Raw genomic sequence first — 24673 nt, forward strand, 5'->3', positions numbered from 1 at the left:
TTTAATAAATAGGATCAGGATCATCCACATCACTGTCCTCATAGTGTTCCACTGGAAGAGTTTCAGATTGAATAACCTCCATTGATGAACTGTAATGCCTAAAGGACCTGGATGAGGCTCTTCTTGGGGAGGTGTTGGCTTCTTCAGGAATATGTCCTGTGCTGTTTACCTAGTTTGCTTTTGCTTTTCTTCATAAATTTTTTTATATACGGCAAACACTGCATGAGCATTCCTCTCTATCAATGAAAAGCGTTCAGTCTCTTTAGCACTCTTCATCAAGCTGTCAAAATTTTCAAAGAATTTGGAAGGTGGACCTCTTCTCCAGTTTCCTTTTCCCTTGCCTCTTCAGCTATTCACTCTTTTCATTAGCCTTGTAGCTCTCAGTGGAGCCAATCCTTTAACAGCTTGGAGAATTTTTTCTTTGTTTTTGAGAATTGTTGTGATTGTCGAATGCACATGCCTAATTCGCGAGCAATTCACTGTTTTTCCACCTTGTCTAATAACCTTTTGTTTCACTTCCAAATTGATACTTCTTTGCCTCTTACTGTAGCTATCACTAGCACTGATTTGCTGCATTTGGGAGCCATGACGGATAGAAAGTACAGTACCTACATACATAAGCCTTTGTATACAAAAGACATGAGATACGTGTGGGAAGTTGCGTACGTCTGGTTGTGTCCGTTATGCCCAGTTCTCCGATCAGAATTTCTGAACTCTTTTATATCCTTATGGAATAACTGTAGATGGACATATGTGCCAAAACAGATGTTAAACTGTGCATATCTGTATTCCTAATCTCTACCTAAATGGATTCAACATTTTGCTTCTTAAATTGTGCATCATCTCTCACTATTGCCCTAATCTCATCCTTAACTAAGAGCACTACTCTTACCTTCCTGCCTGTCCTTCCTTATTACCTAATATCCTTGGATATTTAATTCCCAATCCTTTCTACCCTGCAACCACATTTCTGTAATGGCCACTATATCATACCCTCTTGTACTGATTTGTGCTACAAGTTCACTGACCTTGTTTCAAATACAACAGTCATTCAGATGATGACCTTTATCCACATTGTGTTTTAAAATCCGGTAATTTTTTCCTCTTTCACAATTAACTTTTATCCCCTCTACTCTGACTTTTCTCTTTTTTTAACTTTTGCTTTTTTTTCCACTCTCTCTTTTGCTTGTCTTTAGTTTAAAGCCTGTCCACAGTCCTAGTTATGCACTTCACCAGGAACCTGCCTCAGTTCAGCCAATTTCCCATGAATTGTAACCCACTTCTCCCATACAAATCCTTGAGCCATGCATTTAACTGGAATTCAAGATGGCAATGCTGCCAGAGCTGCTGTAGCGACAGACCTGTGGGGAGCGAGGGAGGAGATATGCAACTCTCCTGCAGGGTCCAGCTGTCCAGTCGACTGCCATCGGCACCACTTCGGCTTGGAATGGCTCGGTGAGTAAGCCAATGGTGGTTTTATTTGAGATCCCATGACCTCGGGGTCTATATGCCCAAGAAGGTGGCGTCTTTTAATCAGCAGTAGCCACGAGGGGATGTAGACTCTGGGGAAGAGGAGGACTGGAGCTCGACACCAGTTGCTGACTAGACGCCAGAAACCCGGGGAAAGTGATGCTGCCTATGCACTGGCTCTTGACTCACTGGCAAATGAATGTGATGTCAGGGCAGTTAATGTGCAACAACACCGCAATGCTTTGAAGCTGGATGCTTTAGTCAACGGGATTGACTCCAGTTACATCCGATAGAGGCTGCTGGAGACAGAGCCCTTAACCTACAACCGGGCAGTTACTCTAGCCAAAACACTAAGAAATGCCATGCGGTTCAGTGAAATGCTAGAAACCGAAAAGGAAACATCCAAGAGTGCTGGAACTCTTGAAAAAGGCAAACTCCTGAAAAATGTTACTTCTGTGATGAGAGCTGGCACCCCAGACAGAAGTGCCTGGTTCGATTTGCTACCTGCAGCTAATGTGGGAAACTCGGCCACTTTGCTAAAGCGTGTAAGGCAAAAAGTACTCCCACTGATAAGAAGAAGAAGAGAAGCACCAAGAAAATGCATCCTGGAGCTGCAGGAATGGAATACAACTGTGAAAAGGGGGAATCTTCAGACAAGCAGGCTGAATCAGCTTCAAATGACGGCGAGGTGAGATCCTCTGTGATAGCTCAATTGACTCCAAAGCTTGGGGGATGTTACGGACTTGAACAGTCGACTATGAAGGGGGAGGTGAATGTTGAGACTCTTGATTGTCTAATAGACTTGGGGAGTGCTGACAGCTACATCCACGAGAAAGTTGTCAGAGCCTTAAATTTGCGGAGATAACCAGTGAACCAAAAGATATCGATGGCTTGTCGTGAACTTACAAAAACTGTATGGGACAAGTGTAAAGTTATTTTAAATTTGCAGGGACATTGCCTAGCTGATGTGTGGCTCTTTATTATGCTGGAGCTCTGCACCCCTGTGGTACTGGGGTTAGATATTCAATCTCAGATGAACAGTATAGTTTTAAATTTCGGTGGGCCACTACCCACACTTATTAGTTACTGCAGTCTGTCCACATTAAAGATCAAAGCTCCCTCCCTTTTCAGTGATTTATCCCCCGAGTGTCAGCCAATTGCCACTAAGAGCAAAGAGGATATTGAGTTTATCAAAGCTGAGACCCAAAGATTGCTGAAAGAGGGAGTAATTGAACCCAGTAAGAGTCTGTGGTGAGCCCAGGTGGTAGTTGTGAAAAGTCACACTAAGAAACAACTGGCTATTGATTACAGCCAGTCAATCAACCGTTACACTAACCTGGATGTCTACCCCCTGCCACGTATCAATCAGATAGTGTAATACAAAGTGTACTCCACTATCGACCTCAAAGCAGCTTACCACCAAATCCCCATTTAAAAAAAAAAAGGAATGTCCCTATACAGCCTTTGAGGCTGATGGGGGGGCTACGTTGTCCGCAAGGGCGAAATCTGCCCCGACCCGGAAAGAATGGCCCCCCCCTTAAGAAGTTATCACCCCCAAACTCAGCAAAAGCCCTTAAAAGGTGTATGGGATTCTTTTCTACTACTGAAAATGGGTTCGGGACTATGCCACGAAGGCAAGCCCTTTGTTTGACACTAAATCTTTTCGTCTCTCTGCAATGGCCTTGAAGGCTTTCGAGAGAATTAAAGCTGATATTGTCAAAGCTGCACTCTTGTCCATTGACGAGGATGTCCCATTCCAAGTGGAAATTGATGCCTCAGATTGTGCCTTGGCAGGAACCCTTAATCAAAAGGGCAGACCTGTGGCATTCTTTTCCCGCACGTTATGCGGACCTGAACTTAAACATCCTGCCAGGCTATTATTTAAGCTGTTCACTACTGGAGACGCTTTCTAGCCAGCAGAAAATTTACTCTTGTCACTGATCAGAAATCTATGGCCTACATGTTCAGTACTAAACACAAAAGTAAAATCAAGAATGATAAGATGGCACGCTGGTGAATACAACTCTCAACTTATAATTATGAGATCCAGTACAGACCAGGCAGGTTAAATGATATCTCTGATGCATTGTCACAATCTGCTGCTGGTATTCAGCTGGAGGGGCTAAAAGAGATCCGTAGCAAACTGTGCCACCCAGGAGTCATGAGATTCTTCCACTTCAAAAGGGCTAACAACCTTCTCTGGAAGTCAGGAAACTGACTAAAAACTGTCCTGTTTGCGCAGAAAGCAAACCGCAATACTTCAAAGCTCCAGAGGCCACTCTCATCAAGGCAACCTGACCTTTTGAGAGGATTAGCTTAGATTTTAAAGGGCTGTTACCTTCCAACAACAAAAATATACATTTCCTTACTGTAATTGACGAATATTCCAAGTTTCCCTTTGCGATACCCTGCCCAGATGTCTCGTCAGTGTCTCTCATTAAGTCACTTGACAGAATTTTCAGCATTTTTGGTTTTCCCAATTACATTCATACCAACAGAGGCTAAGCATTCATGAACGCTGAACTGCGGTGAGCCCTGCTACGAAAGGGGATTGCCACCAGCCGTACCACGAGCTACAACCCACAGGGCAATGGGCAGGTTGAAAGGGCTAATGCTACAGTCTGGAAGACTGTTAATCTTGCTTTAAAAACGCATGGTTACCCTGTTACCCGGTGGCAGGAGGTGCTGCCTGAGGCACTACATTCTATTCGGACTTTATTGTGTACTGCAACAAATCAAACACCTCCTGAACTTTCTTAGGAAATCAGGAACTGTGATGGACTGGCCAGACTGTTTATCTGAGCCTGGAACTGTGCTGCTGAAGAGCCACGCTCGGGCGCGTAAAACAGACCCCCTAATCCAATCAGTTCATCTACTGCATACTAACCCCAACTACGATCATGTTAAATTCCCAGACGGGATTACTGACACTGTACCCCTAAGAGATCTGGCCTTGCCTGGTTCCCCCCTTCCTCGCACCCCTACTCAGAGTGAGCCTGAGAGGTTGGACTCACCCCCCCCCCCCCCCCGCAGTCTGTGACCCTTAGTAAGCTTTCAGATGGCCATGCTGAGGCTCCACTGCCTCATGCTGCCGATTTTGGAGCAGGTCCAGAAGCCAGTCCTTCCCGCACTACAGACCCAGGATCTGTACCAGTTCCTAAGGTTGCAAAGGAGCCACCTGTTTTGAGACGAAGCACCAGAATTTGTAAACAACCTGATAGGCTGACATATTCATAAAACATCTCATTATATTTCGATTGCATGCTAGATACTGGTGTATTTTGGCTGTTACAGTATCTCAAGGCCAAACATGGTATCCATGTATCGCTTGATTTAGTCTTTCCGAGCAGCTGTCCTTTTGAGTTTAACCCTTCGTCTGCCAGGGGTAGACTGTGGTGAATGTCTGCCAAGCTGCCTGTCTCCCCTCTGGCGAGCTTTGCTGTACTAACATTGGCTGTGCATTATCTCTACTGTTAAGGACACTCCCCTTGGATATAACTGTATATGCATCTATTGTCTTTCATTATTGTACCATGAGTTTCTGCTAATAAGAGCCATGATTATTGTTTGACCACATCGTCTTTGTCTACTTCATCAACTGGGACTTCATCTGGGTGGCTTCAGTGCCTGTGGAAGTGCTAGAGGTGAATTTATGGACATTAGGTGACTCTGGGGGGACTTTTTTTTTTGCTTCACTTTCTCTGACTGTAAGAAATTTAAGAGGTGCTTAGGCAATTTCTGCAGGTGGCAAATCTGTCTGCCTTGCAGCAGGCAAAAAGGAATTTCATGTGATAGGGCACTGTTTTATTAGTATAACAATAAATTGAATTTTGATCTTGATCTTAACTCTCCAATAATCTGGACCCTGTGCAAATTTGATCATGGTTCAGGTAGTAATCCAGAGATTACCTTTTTGGTTCTGCTTTTTAATTGGGTCCCTACCTCCTCAGATTTCCTTAGCAGAACTTCTTACCTCATTCTACCTATGTCATTGGTACCCATGTGGACCAAGACAATTGGATCTTTCCCCTCCCACTGAAAATTTATTTGCAGATCAGATAAGATGTCCCAAATCTGGACACCAGGCAAGCAACACAATGTTCGGGACCCTCTATCCCCACGGCATAGAACTTTGTTTATCCCCAATTATCACTACATTTCTCTGCTCTTCCCCCCCCCCCCCCACCCACAATGAATGGCTTCCTAAGCCATGGTGTCATAGTTTGCTCATCCTTCCTACAGCTCCCATTCTCATCCAAACAAGGAGGAAGAATCTTGGACTTTTGAGATAAGATCAAGTGCTGATACTTCTCCTGCGTTGACTCTTGGATCCTACCACTGCCTCGCTTGCAATCACACCTTCTTATTTCAGATCATAAGTTGAATTTGAGGTAGCTATTCTAATGAGCATGACTGTCTACTGAAACAGTGTACAGGTACCTCTCTCCCTCTCTAATGTGTCACAGTATTTGAAACTCAGATTCCAGGTCATCAATTTTGAGACTGAATTCTTCAAGAAACCAACATTTGCTGCAGATGTAGCCATCAGGAACTACAATAAGGTCCAACAGCTCCCACATTATGCAGTTGCAACACATCACCTGATCCTGCATGCTTACTTTATTTAGTTTCCTCTATTTCGGTGATTTCTATATAACCACTACAAAAAAAAGATTGACTTGCTCTTCACCTGTGCCTCTTCGCCAAAGCCTTTTGAACCAAAGTTTCAAAAGCCCCACTCTTATACTGAGCTGCTCACAGACTGGCCGCTCCATTTGAGCTTCCCTTCATTTGATAGAATGGAAAGAATGATCAAAGCAAAGAATACATTCAACATTTATCTAGTTGCTCAATAATAACAAACAGAGTTTAGACGAATGATGAATTCCTTGCTGAAAATTGTAAGTGCAGTATTATTTACTGACTGTTTGCTAGACAACCTATTTTAATGGTATTGGAGAAATCAAGAAGAATAAGGAGAAATTTGATTGAGATATACCAAATTATGAGGGGTATGGATAGAGTGAATGCAAGCGGACTTTTTTTTACACTGAAACACAAGAACTAGAGGATATGGTTAAGAGTGAAAGTGAAAATGTTTATTAATTTTTTCTATTTTTCACACTGTGAACCATATCAATCAAAATACATACAAACATTTCCCTCTTAAATATACACAGTGGCATTTTCTCCCCTTTTTTCCCCACTTCCCACCCCCCTCCAAACCTATTAAACGTCCAACATATCTTTTTCTTTGGCTTGGCTTCGCGGACGAAGATTTATGGAGGGGGTAAAAAAGTCCACGTCAGCTGCAGGCTCGTTTGTGGCTGACCAGTCCGATGCGGGACAGGCAGACACGATTGCAGCGGTTGCAAGGGAAAATTGGTTGGTTGGGGTTGGGTGTTGGGTTTTTCCTCCTTTGCCTTTTGTCAGTGAGGTGGGCTCTGCGGTCTTCTTCAAAGGAGGCTGCTGCCCGCCAAACTGTGAGGCGCCAAGATGCACGGTTTGAGGCGTTATCAGCCCACTGGCGGTGGTCAATGTGGCAGGCACCAAGAGATTTCTTTAGGCAGTCCTTGTACCTTTTCTTTGGTGCACCTCTGTCACGGTGGCCAGTGGAGAGCTCGCCATATAATACGATCTTGGGAAGGCGATGGTCCTCCATTCTGGAGACGTGACCCATCCAGCGCAGCTGGATCTTCAGCAGCATGGACTCGATGCTGTCGACCTCTGCCATCTCGAGTACCTCGACGTTAGGGGTGTGAGCGCTCCAATGGATGTTGAGGATGGAGCGGAGACAACGCTGGTGGAAGCGTTCTAGGAGCCGTAGGTGGTGCCGGTAGAGGACCCATGATTCGGAGCCGAACAGGAGTGTGGGTATGACAACGGCTCTGTATACGCTTATCTTTGTGAGGTTTTTCAGTTGGTTGTTTTTCCAGACTCTTTTGTGTAGTCTTCCAAAGGCGCTATTTGCCTTGGCGAGTCTGTTGTCTATCTCATTAATCAATACAATAAAATCATTAAACAATGTCATCACACAATGAAAATAAACAAGAAAATTGTGTCATCTACTTTTACACACTGGATCAAGTCATTTTGTCTTTTTATCATTTTAAGTGATGGAGGTCCGAGGCAAGCCCTCTCTGTTATGTTCCATGTATGGTTCCCAAATTTTTTCAAATAATGTGACTTTATTTTTTTAATTATATTTTATTTTTTCCAATGGAATACATTTATTAATTTCCATGTATCATTGCTGTACTCTCAGGCTCTCTTCTCATTTCCAAGTTGACATTATACATTTTTTTGCTTCAGCTCAGGCTATCATAATAAATCTTTTTTGCACTTCATCCAGTTTGAGGCCTAATTCTTTACTTCTTATATTACTTAGAAGAAAGATCTCTGGAATTTTTGGTATGTTGCTTTTTGTGATTTTATTTAATACCTGATTTATATCTTCCCAAAACTTTTTCACTTTCACTTTCTCACATGCCCAAATTGCATGTACTGTTGTTCCCGTTTCCTTCTTACAGCGGAAACATCTATCTGATAATGTTGGATCCCATTTTTTTAAACTTTTGGGGCATCAAGTGAACTGGTACGGATTTGAAGGGCCGACATGGCCTGTTTCCGTGCTGTAAATGGTTATATGGTTATATGATATTTAATCTGTGTAACCAATTATACTGCATCATGCATAATCTTGTGTTTATTATATTCTTCATAGTTCCAGAGCATAACTTTTCCCATATTTCATTTTTTAATCTTTATGTTTAAATCTTTTTCCCACTTTTGTTTGGGTTAATAGCTTATTTCATCATTTTCCTTCTCTTGCAGCTTTATATACATGTTCGTTATAAATCTTTTTATTGTCATTGTTTCTGTAAATACCTATTCAAAGCTGCTTCCTTCTGGTAATCTCAGTCTGTTTCCCCTTTTATCCTTTAAGTAGGCTTTCAGTTGACGGTATGCAAACATTGTACCATGAGTTATTCCATATTTGTACTTTATTTGTTCAAATGTTAGTAAATTGTTTCCCAAAAAAACAATTTTCTATTCTTTTAATTCCTTTTCTCTCCCATTCTCTAAAGGAAAGGTTATCTATTGTAAAAGGGATTAGCTGATTTTGTGTCAATAATAATTTTGGTAGTTGGTAATTTGTTTTTTTCCTTTCTACGTGAATCTTCTTCCAAATGTTGAGTAAATGATGCAGTACTGGTGAGCTTTTATATCGTACCAGCTTTTCATCCCACTTATAAAGTATATGTTCCGGTACCTTCTCCACTATTTTATCAAGCTCTATCTTAGTCCAATCTGGTTTTTCCCTTGTCTGATAAAAATCTGATAAATACCTTAATTGTGCTGCTCTATAATAATTTTTAAAGTTTGGTAACTACAAACCACCTTGTTTGTACCACTCTGTTAATTTATCTAACGCTATCCTCGGTTTCCCCCATTTCCATAAGAATTTCCTTATTATTCTTTTTAGTTTATTGAAGAATTTCTATGTTAAGGGAATTGGTAATGATTGAAATAAGTATTATATCCTTGGGAAGACATTCATTTTAATGCATTTTACCCTCCCTATCTACGTTAGTGGTAATTCTTTCCAATGTTCTAAGTCTTCCTGTAATTTATTAATTAATCGCTGATAATTTAGTTTGTACAAGTGGCTTAAGTTATTATCTAAACTGATACCTAGGTATCGGATTGCTTGTGTTTGCCATTTAAATGGTAATTCTTTTTTAAATTCAGTATAATTCGCATCACTTCACTTTTATTTGCGTTGATCTTGTACCCCGAGATTGCTCCATATTCCTTCAATTTCTTATGTAGTTCTTTTATTGATATTTCTGGTTCTGTTAAGTATACTATGATGTCATCTGCAAATAAACTGATTTTATACTCCTTCTCCTTTAATTTTATCTTCTGTTCTTATCAGTTCTGCCAATGGTTCTATCGCTAAACCGAACGGTGAGGGAGATAGTGGACATCCCTGCCTAATTGACCTACTTAATTTAAATTGGTTCGATACATATCCATTTACTGTCACCTTCGCCAATGGTCCAATATATTATGCTTTAATCCAATTAATATATTTTCTGGTAGATTGAACCTCTGTAATACTTTGAATAAATAATTCCATTCTACCCTGTCAAAGGCTTTTTCTGCATCTAAAGCAACAGCCACTTTTGGCATCTTATTTCCTTGAACTGTATGAATTAAATTAATAAATTTACAGACATTATCCACTGTTCTTCATTTCTTAATAAATCCAGTTTGATCTTGTTTTACTATTTTTGATACACAATCGGACAATCTGTGCTAATAATTTTGGTATTATCTTATAATCTGAATTAAGTAGAGATATTGGTCTATATGATGCTGGTGGTAGTGGATCCTTCCCCATCTTTAGTATTACTGTAATTATTGCTGTCTTACATGAATCTGCCAAGTTTTGTGTCTCTTCTATCTGGTTCATTACTTCCAGGAGAGGAGGAATTAATAATTCTTTAAACGTTTTATAGAATTCTTTTGTGAATCCATCCTCTCCAGGCGTTTTATAGTTTGGCATCTTTTTTAATATATCCTGTATTTCCTTTATTTCAAATGGTTTTATCAGCTTGTTTTGCTCCTTTTCTTGCAATTTCGGCAGTTCAATTTTAGCTAAAAATTCTTCTATTTTGTCCTCTTTCCCCTCGTTTTCAGTTTGGTATAATTGTTCATAAAATTCCTTAAAGTTCTCATTGATCTCCATTGGATTATATGTAATTTGTTTGTCCTTTTTCCTTGATGCCAATACAATTCTTTTAGCTTGTTCTGTTTTAAGTTGCCAGGCTAATATTTTGTGTGTTTTTTCTCCGAGCTCATAATACTTTTGCTTTATTTTCATAATGTTCTTCTTCACCTTGTACGTTTGTAATGTTTCGTATTTTATTTTTTTGTCCGCTAATTCTCTTTTTGTTATATCTTCCCTTTTTGCTAGTTCTTTTCTGTACTTGTATCTCCCTTTCCAACTGTTCTATTTCCCAATTCTAGTCCTTTTTCATCTTAGTTACATAACTTATTATTTGCCCTCTAATGAAGGCTTTCATTGCATCCCATAATATAAATTTGTCTTTCACTGATTCTGTACTTATTTCAAAGTACATTTTAATTTGGCATTCAATAAATTCTCTAAATTCTTGTCTTTTAAATAGCATGGAGTTTAATCTCCATCTATATGTTCTTGGTGGGATGTCCTCCAGTTCTATTGCTAATAATAGGGGTGAATGATCAGATAGCAATCTAGCTTTATATTCAGTTTTCCTAACTCTCCCTTGAATATGGGCCGACAACAAAAACATATCAATCCTTGAGTATGTTTTATGCCTACTCGAATAATATGAGTATTCCTTCTCCCTTGGGTGCTGCCTCTGCCATATATCCATAAGTTTCATTTCCTGCATTGATTTAACCATAAATTTGGCCACTCTATTCTATTTGCTAGTCTTTTGTCCAGTTTTATCTAACATTGGGTCCAAATTAAGGTTAAAATCCCCTCCTATCAATATATTCCCCTGCGTATCTACAATCTTCAAAAAAAATCTTGCATAAACTTTTTATCCTGTTCATTAGGTGCATGTATATTGATCAAATTCCAGATTTCTGAATATATCTGAATATCATTACATACCTCCCTGCTGGATCTATTATTTCCTCCTATTAATAATATAGCTACACCTCTGGCTTTTGAATTATATGATGCTGCTGCTATGTGCCCTACCCAGTCTCTCCTTAATTTATTATATTCCACTTCAGTTAGATGCATTTCCTGCACAAATGCTATGTCTATTTTTTTCTTTTTTCAGGAAATTTAATAGCCTTTTTTGTTTAATTTGATTATGTATCCCATTAATATTTATAGTCATATAGTTCAACATGGCCATCTCATATTCTGTTTACACCTCATTTCTGCTTCCTCACCACCACCTTCCCCCTTTTCCCCATTTTCATCTCTCAGTTTTCCCTTTTTGAACTCAATGTGTGACAAAACTTAAAATATCAAATACGTCAACAACTCCCACATCTAAAATTCCCTTAACCCCAAATCTCTCCCCCCCCCCCCCCCCCGAGTTGCCCCTTGTCCCTTGCCAGGCAACCACAACTCCCCTCTCCATTTGAATTGCGAACCTGCTCGCAAGCGTCAACTGACTTCGCAATGACTGTTATTCTCTCCCACCCAACCCCCTCCAGAAAAGACTTTTATGTTACATATAACAACCCTCACCCTCTTTTTTCGCCCCTTACTTTCTTCCTTCCCTTTTCTTTCCTCTTTTCTTTTTTTCCAGTTGTTTTTACTTTTCCCTTCTTGGGTGCCATTTTATTTAGTTCTTACTTATATATTATTTTTACATCTTTATATGTAGTTTTTCGTTGTTCTTCATTCTTGTTACATCTCTTCATCTCTCCTTCTGTCCTGTAGGCGTTCTGCAAATTCTCGTGCTTTCTCTGGATCCGAGAACAGTCTGTTTTGCTCCCCCAGAATAAATATTTCAAGCACTGCTGGATATCTTAATATAAATTTATAGCCTTTTTTCCATAGGATCGATTTTGCTGTGTTTCAGTCCTTCCTCTTCTTTAGGAGTTCAAAACTTATGTCTGGGTAAAAAAATATTTTTTGACCTTTGTATTCCAATGGTTTTTTGTCTTTTCTAATTTTATTCCTTGCCCTCTCCAGTATATTTTCTCTTGTCGTGTATCTCAGAAATTTTACTAAAACAGATCTTGGTTTTTGTTGTGTCTGTGGTTTCAGGGCAAGTGTTCTGTGTACCCTTTCTATTTCCATTCCTTCCTGTCTTTCTGGCATTCCCAGGACCTTTGGAATCCATTCTTTTATAAATTATTTCATATTTGTGCCTCCTTCATCTTCCTTTAGGCCCACTATCTTTATATTGTTTCACCTCCTATAGTTTTCCATTATATCCATCTTCTGAGCTAACAACTCTTGTGACTCTTTAACTTTTTTGTCACTTCCAATTTTTTCTTAAGTCATTCACTTCCATTTTTACAGCCGTTTCTCGTTCTTCCACATTTTCTAATCTTTTCCCTATTTCTTTCCTGACCAGGTCTAGTCTACTCACTTTTTCTTCTGTACTTTTCTTTTTTCTTTTCATTTCACTAAATTCTAATGTCAACCATTCTTTTAATGCTCTCATTTGTTCTTGGAATTTTTTTTATCAATACACTGTCCATCTATTTTACCTTCTATTCTTCTGTGCAGAGCTTGGTCTTCTTCCTCTTCTTCTGTGTCTGCACATGTGTTTGTGTCTTCTACTTCTCTTCCTTGTATCTGTGTCTCTTCTGACTTTCTTGTTGAGTTGCTTGCCTCACTTTGCTGGTCGTCTTCTTGCATGGCTTCTTGCTGTTGGTCCTCTTCTTCTGGGCTGGTCATCTGTTGGGCCTCCTGTTGCTGTTCTTCTTTCCTATCACTTCCTTTCCTGTCACTTTCCTCTTCTTCCAGCTGAGAGCCTTGATGTCGGGCATCCCTCAGCTGGTCGCGCAATGTTAGTTCGCTCCTCAGCTGGGTGTCCCTCCCGCCGGTGTTTTCTTTTTCCTTAGTGAGCGCATTGCACGTGCGCGATGAGTCGTGCATGTGCAGTTGCGCGCTTCTGTTTGGCTCAGAGAGCCATTTTTGCAGTCTAGCGGTCGGGAGGTCGTGACTCTGCGGGGTCGTCACTAACCTTAGGGACCGGGCTCTTTTCTCCACGACGGCTCCCTGTTTCTTCATGCAGATAAGGCCTTCTTCTTTCTTTTCGGCCTCTTTTCTTTTTTTCCAGTTGTTTTTACTTTTCCCTTCTTGGGTGCCATTTTATTTCTTTTCTCCACAACTTTATCTTTTATTTGTTATGTTTTGTGTTTCTTGAACTCTGTATTTTTTTCACTTTATTTCTCTTTTTCTGGAGAGGACTGGTATTCTCCTACCGGCCACTACTCCATCACATCACTACCCTCAAAGTGAAAATGTTTAAAGGGAACATTAAGAGAAACTTTTTTATGCAGACAATGGTGACAGTGTAGAACAAGTTCTCATCTGAAGTGATGAATGCATGCTCCCCATCCAAATAATAATCTTCATGATTATTTCCTCTTCCAAAATGTACAACTCACCTTTAAGTTCCAAAGCTGTCCAAGTCTCTGTGCAACCTTTCAGTTTCTTCAACACTTCGTACTCCACTACCCATCTTGGTGTCATCTGAAAACTTCACCACAAAACCATTCAATCTATAATCTAAATCATCAATATACATTGTAAAAAGAAGCAGTCCCAACGCAGACCTCTATGGAACACCACTATAGTAACCGGCAACCAACCACAGCATGATCCTTTTATTCCCACCCTTTTCTTTTTGCCTATCTGACAATGCTCCACCCAATCTAATATCTTTCCTGTAATAAATATACAGATTTGTTACCTTTGCTTACTGTAAAGTCACACAAAGAGGCACCACTAGACTGGTGTCTCCACCAATAAGAGAAAGAGAATCAAAAGAGAGTTCCTTCAGAGAAACCAAGTGTCTGAGGATTCGCCTCCTGCGTACCTGCAGCCAAGTGGTCTCCTGTACACTCCAGCAGTGAACCCAAAGTCCTAATTAATAATTATTTAATAGGGACCCATGTGTATGATCCATTAATGATTACATGCTTGCTATCCACCAACCCCAAAGTAAAATGTTGGTTGTCTTCTGAATTTAAAAACCACGTTTTCCAAATTCTGGTGCCCATTTTTCCTGTTATCTAATTCCACAATGTGTTCCATTGTCTTTTCTTCCACCATGTGGCAGAATTCGTTCCCTGCACCCACAACCCTTCAATCCATTTAACATGCAATTTCCCACATCCAATTTGCCAAATGCCAAGCTGCAAAACTGCAGTGTGTTCAATGGACAGATCAGTTCACACTTGTAGTGTCTAATTTCCTAGTCCCAAACTTGGGAAAATAAAATTAGGTGGTATGTTTCTGCTCTGAAAGTGTGCATCAATGATTTTAATACACGTGAGGCTTTTGGCAAAATTGCCAAGTCCAATGAACAAAACCATTTTGGCACCTGCTGTTCTGCAATTCTATTGCATCCTTTAAGATGCACTAAAATTTCTGGTGTATATTTTCACTCTTAAAATCCAAGCACTTTATGAATTTTCCAATTTAAGTTGAGATCACCAGTAATAATTGCATTGTTCATGTGTGTATTTCCTTTATGATTGCAAAATTCTATGGAGACAATAGGGAAGTTTTTCTCACTGTGGTGATTAGCTGAGATTCTAAAAAAATGTCTAAGAATGATTATGTAAGTACTAGTATTATAGAGAGTACAAATAAATAGGGAAAGGGCATGGAATTGGATTACTAATCATATATTGGCATGCTGGCTGACTAGCTTGTTATCTCTCTGGAATCTCTTTTGCATTTTTAGTTGAATTTATTTTTCTTGGTCTGACTTGGCATCAAAATAAGTTTCTATGATGTTTCTTGTGCAGCAAAATGTTCCAAAACACTAAACAGGAGCATTATTTATCATCAAAAGATCTTCAGCTTGAAACACTAACTCTGGTTGACATTGTGAAGATGGTGACTGACTTGCTGAGTATTCCACCATTTTATGTTTTAGTTACAGATAACCAGTAACCATGTGTTTTTTTTAAATTTCCATTATCAAACAACATTTGACATCATCCACATGAGATATAAGATAAAGATGTAGCTTTAAAAGGTAAAGAGACCTTGTGAAGTATTGGAAGAATGCTCACAGTTAGGGCCTTGACAGCAGAAGGCACCAACTACCACTGGTGAAGTGATTAAATCTAGAATGCACAGGAGGCCAAAATAGTTTCTGAGGATCATAGCAATGCAGAATTTCACAGAAAAAGGGTCAAGAAGGTGGAAGACTACGAAATTGATCTTTTTTAAGGTACTGCTCCATTGAGAACTGTTATAAGTAAATAGAGTTGTAAAAGTTGAGAGTTTGGATGAGGTGATCTGCATAGGAAATTGGCTGAAAGAGCATTGAAAATCTAGAAACCTCATAGATGAGGTGGTTCAGCAGCAGGCAAGGTGAGATAGGTGTGGAGTCTAACGGTGTTACAGAGATGGAGAAAGGTTTTTCTTGTAGGATTGCTTCTTTTTACAATAACCATCTGATTCTTGTTACACCATGGTTGTGAACTATTCAGTTTGATCCCACTCTAATCATAGAACGGAATGGAGTCGAGTGCTTTAGGAGAGGGCTTATGTTGTCTACTGAAAACAGCGACTGGTCTTCCTAGTATTTAGTTAAGGAGAAAATTCTGTTTGGATTAGATTTTGGAAGAACAGTATAATAATTCAGAGGCAACAGAGTAATCAAAATTGGTGATGTAGAGCTGAATGTTATTTGTTTTGTATGGAATTAGATAAACAAAACTGTTGAAGGTGTTTATGTATTTGAGGAGGGATAGAAGATAGATACTAATGTAACATGAGAAGTAACAGTGGAACTAAGAAGAGAAAATTTAACAGGTGATTTAAGTGCAGATAGATAAAATGGAACCAGGTGAGTGTGATCTCATCCAACTGTATGATATTAGTGAGAAATTGGAATACAACTATGTTAATTCATGTTGTAGGAGGAAGATGTGATCAGGAGGGATGGATTGCCTTTGTCATTTGATAGATGCTGCATCACTAGGCCTTTTCACACTACTGGCGAGCGGTAATCTTGGATCTGGGTGAAATTCCCGGGAAGGCAAGTCCTCCTGGGCCTTTCAGACAGCAGTCCAAATTCCCTGGAATTCGCCCTCCCTGGCAATTTAGGGGGGTTCTGCCCCCAGTGATGACAAGTTACGCACTGAGGCTACTCTAACCAGCGTTCTCAGGATCTCAGAATTGGACTTTTATGTCACTCCCCATTGTTCATTCAACCCAACCTTCTCTGATATGTAAACTGGATACGGGGTGTTTATTTAATCATCACATTAATACATGTGTCTTTAAAGCATTTCTTTACCCAATTTTCCTATCAGCATTGAATGAGATTCAGATTTGGTGATATGGTCCAAACATTTAATGAGAGGCCCCGCCCCCACCACATTTTTCGCCCACCCCAGGCTGCTTCAGGACTTCACGACGGCAGCACAATGCAGGATCAATGGCTGACTTTGTTACCTATAATCCCTCACGCAGCTGGAACCTCTTTTAGGTAGGGCCGACATTTTCACAACGCTGATTCATACGAGGCTTCAGGAATCCCCAATTTACACGATGGTGTGAAAAGGCCGACTGTGACAGGAGCTTGACTGAAAGAGTTCAAATTTTCAGTAATGAAAAGAATGGGCATGGATATGGGGGGAGTTGGGGGACACAACATAATTAACCATCTGTCAGGAAATGAACAGACAATGAAAAGCTGTAGGGTCCCATCAGGACCCAACATTTTGGGTTGGGACATGACTGACTATTTGTACCCATGGAAGCTGCCTTACCTGCTGTGTTCCTCCCACTTTTCATTGTTTTTTCAAGATTCCAGCATCTGCAGTTTTTGTGTTTCTCTGAGAAAAAAATTAGTTTGGAGGTTTGATTGTACAATCAGGGGAGGAAAGCTCAAGGATTAAACTGTGTTGAAGTTTGATAACAGTAGATTTGATGGAAAAGGGCCATACATGAGCCAAAAAGATGTAATTTACTCATTGCCATTAAATTGCCTTTTATAGATTCTCTTCTTACTTGCACAGTTACCTTTTATGTAATATGCAGTCTTGGTATCTAGTACCTATAGGGATTGGTAGGTGCTGAATAAGAAAATTTTATTGTTGCTTGAAACTTACAATGCCCTACTAATACATCTACATTAAGAATAAACAATTCAAAAGACAAAAATATGATACTGTACTTACCTAGAACAAACTTCACTAATGTGAATCTATAAATCTTAAAAGATATTACTTTATTTTCAGTCACATTCTTTGAAAACATTTAACTGTCACTGCATCTGCAGGTTCCTCCTCCTTCACAGAGTCGCCCTAAGGACGATCAATAACATTATAGATAATTAACAACCCCCTCCCACAAGTTTACAGATAAAGCTTCTGACCGGGGAGACTTTTACTAAGCAGGGATAAGAAGATACTTTAAGAAAGTCACTCCAACGGTGAGCATCATCAACCAGCTCTTCATCCTGGGCGACACCTTTGCTGTCTCACACAACTTTATTCAAACAGCTGCTATGACCAAAGCACAGCAAGGGACTCTGGTGGCTGAATATTTGTTCCCATCTTCACCAAAGATTTAAGAGTTACTTCAGAGAACATTTATAATTTTTAACTTTTGCATTTTTTACCTATTATTTTATTCTTATTTAATTTTTTGTTTACTTTCCATGATTTTTTTTTTGCTAGTTGCTTGAGTCTGCCAGTTGCTTGAATTCTGGATACCAGGGTGTCTCTGTAGTTGGAGTGTAGAAGGCGTGCCTTCATGTCAAACTTGGAGAATCATGAGGTAGAAATTCGAAAAACTGAAGAGTTCAAATCTAGAACAGAACCTGGTATTTACCTCCCACCAGACAAGATGCACAAAATAAATATGCACCTACATTTCTTTATAAATTATTGATAGAGAAGGGAGATGCTCTGTACGAAGATGATGGGGAGATGATAGAAAAAGAACATAATAGAGTTGTTGTAAAGAGAGAGGCAAACAGAGAATAAGAAGTGGGAAATCTCTGAGATGCATATATTTTAATGCTAAGAGCATTGAAAGGAAGGTGGATGAGCTGAGGGTATGGATTGACACTTGGCAGTATGACGTGGTAGTGATTAGTGAAACATGGTTGCAGGAGGGATCTGATTGGCAGCTAACTGTTCCTGGATTTTGTTGCTTTGGGAATCAGAGGGGCAAGAGGGGGGTGGTGGTGCATTGCTTGTCAGAAAATTTTACAGCAGTGCTGAGGCAGGATGGATTAGAGGGCTCGTCAAGGGAGGCTATTTGGGTGGAATTGAGGAATCGGAAAGGGATAATTAAATTATACGGTGTATTATAGACCACCTAATGGGGAATGAGAACGAGAGGAGCAAATTTTGTATGAAAATAACAGATATTTGTAATAAGCACAGGGTTGTAATTGTGGGAGATTTAAATTTTCCAAATCTAGATTGGGAAACCCATTCTGAGAAAGGGATGGATGGAATGGAGTTTTTAAAATGTGTGCAGGATAGTTTTTTTTAAGAGTAATACATAGAGGTACCGACTAGAAAAGGGACAGTGTTGTATCTACTATTGGGGAATGAGATAGGTCAGGTGGTGGAGGTATGTGTTGGGGAGCACTTCGGTCCAGTGATCATAGTACCATTAGCTTCAGTGTAATTATGGAAAGGGATCAGTCAGCGCCTAGGGTTGAGGTTTTTCAGTGGGGAAAAGCTAGATTTGAGGAGATGAGAAAGGATTTATGAGGAGTGGATTGGGACAATTTGTTTTATGGACAGGATGTAGTAGAGAAATGGAGGTCTTTTAAAGGAGAGATTTTGAGGGTACAAAATCTTTATGTTCCTGTTAGGTTAAAAGGCGGGGTCAAAAGTTTGAGAGAGCCATGTTTTTCAAGGGATTTTGGAAACTTGGTTGGAAAAAAGAGGGAGACCTACAATAAATATAAGAAACAAGGAAAAAAAGAGATGTTTGGAGAATACATTGAATGTAAAAAGAACCTTAAGAAAGAAATGAGAAAAGCTCAAAGAAGGTACAAGGTGGCTATACCAAGCAGGGTGAAAATAAATCCAAAAGGGTTCTACAAATATGTTAATAGCAAAAGGAGAGTGCGGGATAAAATTGGTCCCTTAGAGAATGTGTGGAGCCAAAAGAGATGGGGGAGATCTTGAACAATTTCTTTTCATCAATATTTACCAAGGAGAAGGATTTTGAATTGTGCAGGGTAAAGGAAAAAGAGGTAAGTGATTAAGAAAGAGAAAGTACTGGAGCTTTTGAAAGCATATTAAGGTGGATAAGTCTCCAGGCCCTGACAGGATTTTCCCCAGGACCTTGAGAAAAGTTAGTGAGGAAATAGCAGAGGCTCTGACAGTGGTTTTTCAAATGTCATTAGAGATGGGTATAGTGTTGGAGGATTGGCATATTGCACATGTGGTTCCATTGTTTAAAAGGGTTTGAGAAGCAAGCCTAGCAATTATTAGCCTGTAAGTTTGGCATCTGTGGTAGGTAAATTAATGGAAAGAGTTCTTAGAGATAGTGTGTATATATAAGTGTCTGGAGGGACAGCGTCTGATCAGGAACACTCAACACAGATTTGTGCGTGGAAGGCCACGTTTGATCAATCTTGTTGAATTTTTTTGAAGAGGTGATTAGGAATGTTGATGAGGGTAGAGCAGTGAATGTTGTCTCTATGGACTTCAGTAAGGCCTTCGATAAGGTTCCACATGGAAGGCTTGTTAGGAAGGTTCAGTTGTTCAGTATTAATTTTGAGATAGTGAAGTGGATTCACAGTGGCTGGAAGGGAGATGCCAGAGAGTCGTAGCGGATAATTGTTAAGCTGGAGGCCAGTGACAAGCAGTGTGCCTCAGGGATCGGTATTGCATCCTTTATAAAAGATTATACTAAAATAGGTGGATTTGTGGATAATGAAGAAGGTTTTCAAAGATTGCAGAGGAATTTGGACTGCTTAGAAGGGTGGGCTGAAAATGGCAGATGGAGTTTAATACCGATAAGTGTGAAGTGCTTCATTTTGGTAGGAATAAACAAAACAGGACATGCATAGTAAATCGGAGGGCACTAAGGAATGCAGTGAAGCAGAAAGATCTTGGAATAATGGTGCATCATTCCCTGAAGGCAGAATCTCATGTGGATAGGGTGGTGAAGAAGGCTTTTGGTATGCTGGCCTTTATAAATCAAAGCATAGAATACAGGAGTTGGAAAGTGATGTTGAAACTGTTCAAGGCATTGGTGAGGCCAAATTTAGAATACTGTGTGCAGTTCTGGTCACCAAATTATAGGAAGGATATCCACAAGGTGGAGAGAGTGCAGAGAAGATTTACAAAAATATTACCTGGGTTTCAGCATTTAGATTACAAAAAAAGATTGAAAAAATTAGGTCTTTATTCCTTGGAGCATAAAAGGTTAAGAGGGGGATAGATAGAGTTGATGTGGTTAGCCTTTTTCCATTGAGAATAGGAGAGATTGAAACAAGAGGTCATGAGTTGAGAGTTAAGGGGCAACAGTTTAGAAATAGCATGAGGGGAAACTTCTTTACTCTGAGAAGAGTGGCTGTGTGGAATGAGCTTCTGGGAGAAGTGGTGGTGGTAGGGTCAATTTTGTTATTTAAGAAAAAATTGGATAGGAGGGGAATGGAGGGTTATGGGCATGGTGCAGGTAGGTGAGACTAGAGGAGAGTACTTAGTTCGATGCAGACTAGAAGGGCCAAAGTGGCCTGTTTCCATGCTGTTATTGTTATATGGTTATATACATGATCACATCAAAATCCCTTGCCACAGATATACATTTTTGGAATGCAATGTCAACCACACTCAGAACAACCAAACAATAATTATCAAATATTTATTTGCATATATTTAAAATAATGTGCTTGTAGGTTAGCAAATACAGAACAAAATAAATTGGAGTGTTTTTGTTAATTAAAAGTAAGTAGGAATTGCAATCACAAAGAGTTATAAAAAGCTTATGAAATAAAATTTGGTAGTATTACTTAACCAGATTAAAGTATTACTATTGGGATGGTGACTACTTTCAATTACAATGATTGGACGTATTAATTCGACTAAAATGAACATTGTACCTAAATTTTGTACGTTTTTCAAAACTTACCAATTTTTTTTTATCCCCAAATCCTCCTTCAATTCATTAGATTCAGTTAATTCTTATATATGGCAGGGAAAACAACCATGTTTAAATAAACCCTATCTTCAGAAAACTTTAAGGAATGGAGGATTGTCACTTCCAAATTTTCAATTCTATTATTGTGCAATTAATATATGCAGTTTATTTTTATTATTAAAATTTGCTAAATTAGTAAGTTACCTTTCTTGGATAGAAATGGAACTGAAGTTTTCTAGGAAATCATCTATGTTAGCAATGTTAGGTTCCGTTTTACCCTTTTCATTTTCTAAACTGACACCTAATCTGATAATGAGAAATAGGTTGAGAATATGGGCTCAGTTTAAGAAATATTTTGGTTATAACAGTTTTACTGTGGCTAGTCCTATTATAGATAACCATCTTTTCCCACCCTCTGTTTTAGATGCAGGCTTTAAGGAATGGTACCGATTAGGCATTAAAAGTTATAAAGATTTATTTATTCGAGATTACTTTGCCTCTTTTGAACAATTGTCAGTTACATTTGTGACGGATCATATTATATTTTCTATTATATATAGATAGATTTAAAAAAATTTAGTGTAAGTCACAAACAAACTTTTCATAACACAGCTCTCATTTAAAATGCCAGAGCTCTGCTCAAGCCAGACAGTCCAGGCTCCGAGTGCCTTTGCAAAAAGTTTGAAGAATGCCTATAAGGTGTAGGTGTTAATTGGACATGCTGTGGAGAAATGGATTATTGTTTTGGAAAGCAACAGTTGAACAGACTCAGATGGTTAGGTCCGGTGCTGCAGTCTATCTGAATGCAGTTTGCTGTTCTAGGAAGGTCATGTGGTTTTGCAAGCAGAGAGAGTCAAACAGGCTTTCCTCCGAGAGAGAGAAAATTCAATTCTACAGTTCAGCAGCAGCAACTAGAACTGGAACATGACAAGCTGGCAAGCTTGTGGAAAAACCCCATTTTGAAAACTGGTTGTGAGTTCTTAGTTCAGCCTGTTCAAAGAGGAGATGGCTGGCTGTATAATATTTCACTTGAAATAAGTGAAACTGAAAACAAACTCTGTGGTGACTTGAAGGAAAGAGGTTACCATCTGGAAAACCCTGATAGAGCATGTTTCTTCGGCAAGACACTGGCGTAGCTGATCGGAAGGAATCAGTTTTGTGTCCAATGAGTAACAAATCTCTCTCTGAAAAATGTCCTTCCTGAGTGGTAACCATTTACCTTTCAAGCACCAAAGCCTGGTGAAATTGATAAATATTAAATTCTGTGCACAGTATTTGCCTGATCTGATACTGGTGAACTTGAAGGAATGAGAAGTGAGATTGGACTGTGAATCAAATAACTTTTCTGAACTTACACACACATTACATACAATATAGTATTCTCAGATGAGGATTAGTATTCCACTCTTAGTTTGATCAATGATTCTTAATTTTGTGCAAGGCATTGTTTATTATAGATTAAGGTGGTACATAGAATACATATGTCTCAACTTAAATGATCTCATCTTTATGCAGATGTTGATCCATTATGTGAGAAGTGTAAAATTTTTGAACCCTCATTAATCATGTGTTTTGGGAGTGTTCCAAATTAGGAAGATATTGGAAGAATATCTTTAACAACGATTTTTAAGATTAAAATAGACCCCTGCCCTTTAATTCCCTTGTTTGGTTTCTCTTGTGAATCGGATTTACTTTTGTCAGCATCTCAAAAGAAATTCTAGATAGTCAGGCGGGCAGTTTTAATGAAATTGAAAGATTTCCATTCCAATTGTCCAAGCATAGTGGCTACATGATGTAATAACATATCTAATTTTAGAGAAAATTAGATACATTATTAAATATAGAAAGTGTCATTTTGAAAAGATATGGGGCCCATTCATAGAATGCTATCACAGTTGGCAGTTTTAGGTAAATTGGATGCTCCAGCAATGCTCCCTCCGCCTGTCCTCTCAGGGTCACTACTTGATCCATTTCCATATTTTCTTTTGGTCCTATTAAGTAACCTTGATTAGAGGGAGGGCTTAGATTAATACTAGTTTTAAGTTTTTTTAATTTCTTTTTTAGATAAGAATCATATTTGGTTTAATTATGATTGTCCTAGATGATAACAGTTGATATTCATAATTATTTTAACAAATTATGTCAAATTAACAATTATGGATGAAATTTGTTGTAAAAATTCATTTATATTAATTATATGTATATGCTTTAATTGGATTATTATGTTAAACTCAATAAAAATATTTTTAAAAGTAAGTTGGAAAAATGCATAATCTTAAATGATTCTTGTATATGCCTTTTAGATCCAGACATTTGGTCTGCAGGTACCATGCAAGAAAATAGATGATTTGACAAGTGGAGTTGTGATGGCACAGGTTCTACAGAAAATGTAAGTTTGAAAATGTATTAATTCATTTTCTACCAGACCTACCCAAACTATAACATGATTACATGTAAAATGGGAAAATGTTGCATGAAGCATTGTAATTTTCTTTTCAATATATTAAACTGTATTGTGAGAAATACTAACTTAAAGTAAGCATTTTTTTATAAGAATTTTAGAAGAAAATAGACAGTCAACGTTTTGGGTCCAAACCTTATCCGCAGCATTTTGTATGTAAACATCAACTTTCCATTTTCCTTCATGGTGCTCTTTGACCTCCTAAGTTCCTCTTGTCTAGTGGTTTGTTTATTGCTCTAGATTCCAGCTTTTGAAGTCTCGTGTATCTTCGTTTGCTTACTTTGCACCATGAAACCGTTTTACTTTTGTTGCAATATTTTTAGTTCAGACTTTAGATTTAAAATATTTTTTATTCATTTATTCACAGTAAATGTGAAAATGTGATTACAGGTAATGTTTGTGGCTGTAACTTTGCCTCTGCAACTTTTTTACAAATGGAATGGAAAAGCACAATTTTACATTTTTCAGATGATTTTTCATGAGATAATAATGGTCTTTTAAATTTTCAGAGATCAGTCATGGTTTGATGATACGTGGATAAATCGTATCAAGACAGAAGTGGGGGATAACTGGCGACTAAAGGTTTGTTACCCTTTATTTTGCTGATGAGTGAGACTACTTTTAAGATGCACATTCTAGCACTGGCATCTGTCAGAAAGATCAGATTTTAGATTTAGATTTATTTATTGTTGTCATGAGTACTGAGATATAATGAAATGGTTTGTTTTTTTGCGTGCCAATCAAAGGCTGGTAAATAATTACCATGCTACAGCATCATCTTGCAGAGTAAAGGGGGAAAAAAAAGTTCCTCTAAAGACCGTAAGTGGTTGAGTCACACTACCTTCTCCGATGTGTCTACCTCTGCTGTCCCCATAATCACCATGGCTGCCACTATAGCT

At 38.8% G+C, this 24673-nt stretch overlaps 1 protein-coding gene across 8 annotated transcripts in view; it reads left to right on the forward strand.

The window, feature by feature from the left end:
* The window catches only part of hook3 (hook microtubule-tethering protein 3), a 149358-nt gene that overhangs the window by 7661 nt on the left and 117024 nt on the right, over positions 1 to 24673 (forward strand). For all 8 annotated transcript variants that reach the window (XM_069925886.1, XM_069925887.1, XM_069925885.1 and 5 more), the window contains exons 2-3: positions 23617 to 23702; positions 24284 to 24356. In XM_069925886.1, the coding sequence (XP_069781987.1) occupies positions 23617 to 23702; positions 24284 to 24356 (159 nt within the window). The remainder of the gene's footprint in view (positions 1 to 23616; positions 23703 to 24283; positions 24357 to 24673) is intronic.

Source organism: Narcine bancroftii, chromosome 3 (assembly GCF_036971445.1).
Source record: "Narcine bancroftii isolate sNarBan1 chromosome 3, sNarBan1.hap1, whole genome shotgun sequence".
Taxonomy (NCBI): Eukaryota; Metazoa; Chordata; class Chondrichthyes; order Torpediniformes; family Narcinidae; genus Narcine; species Narcine bancroftii.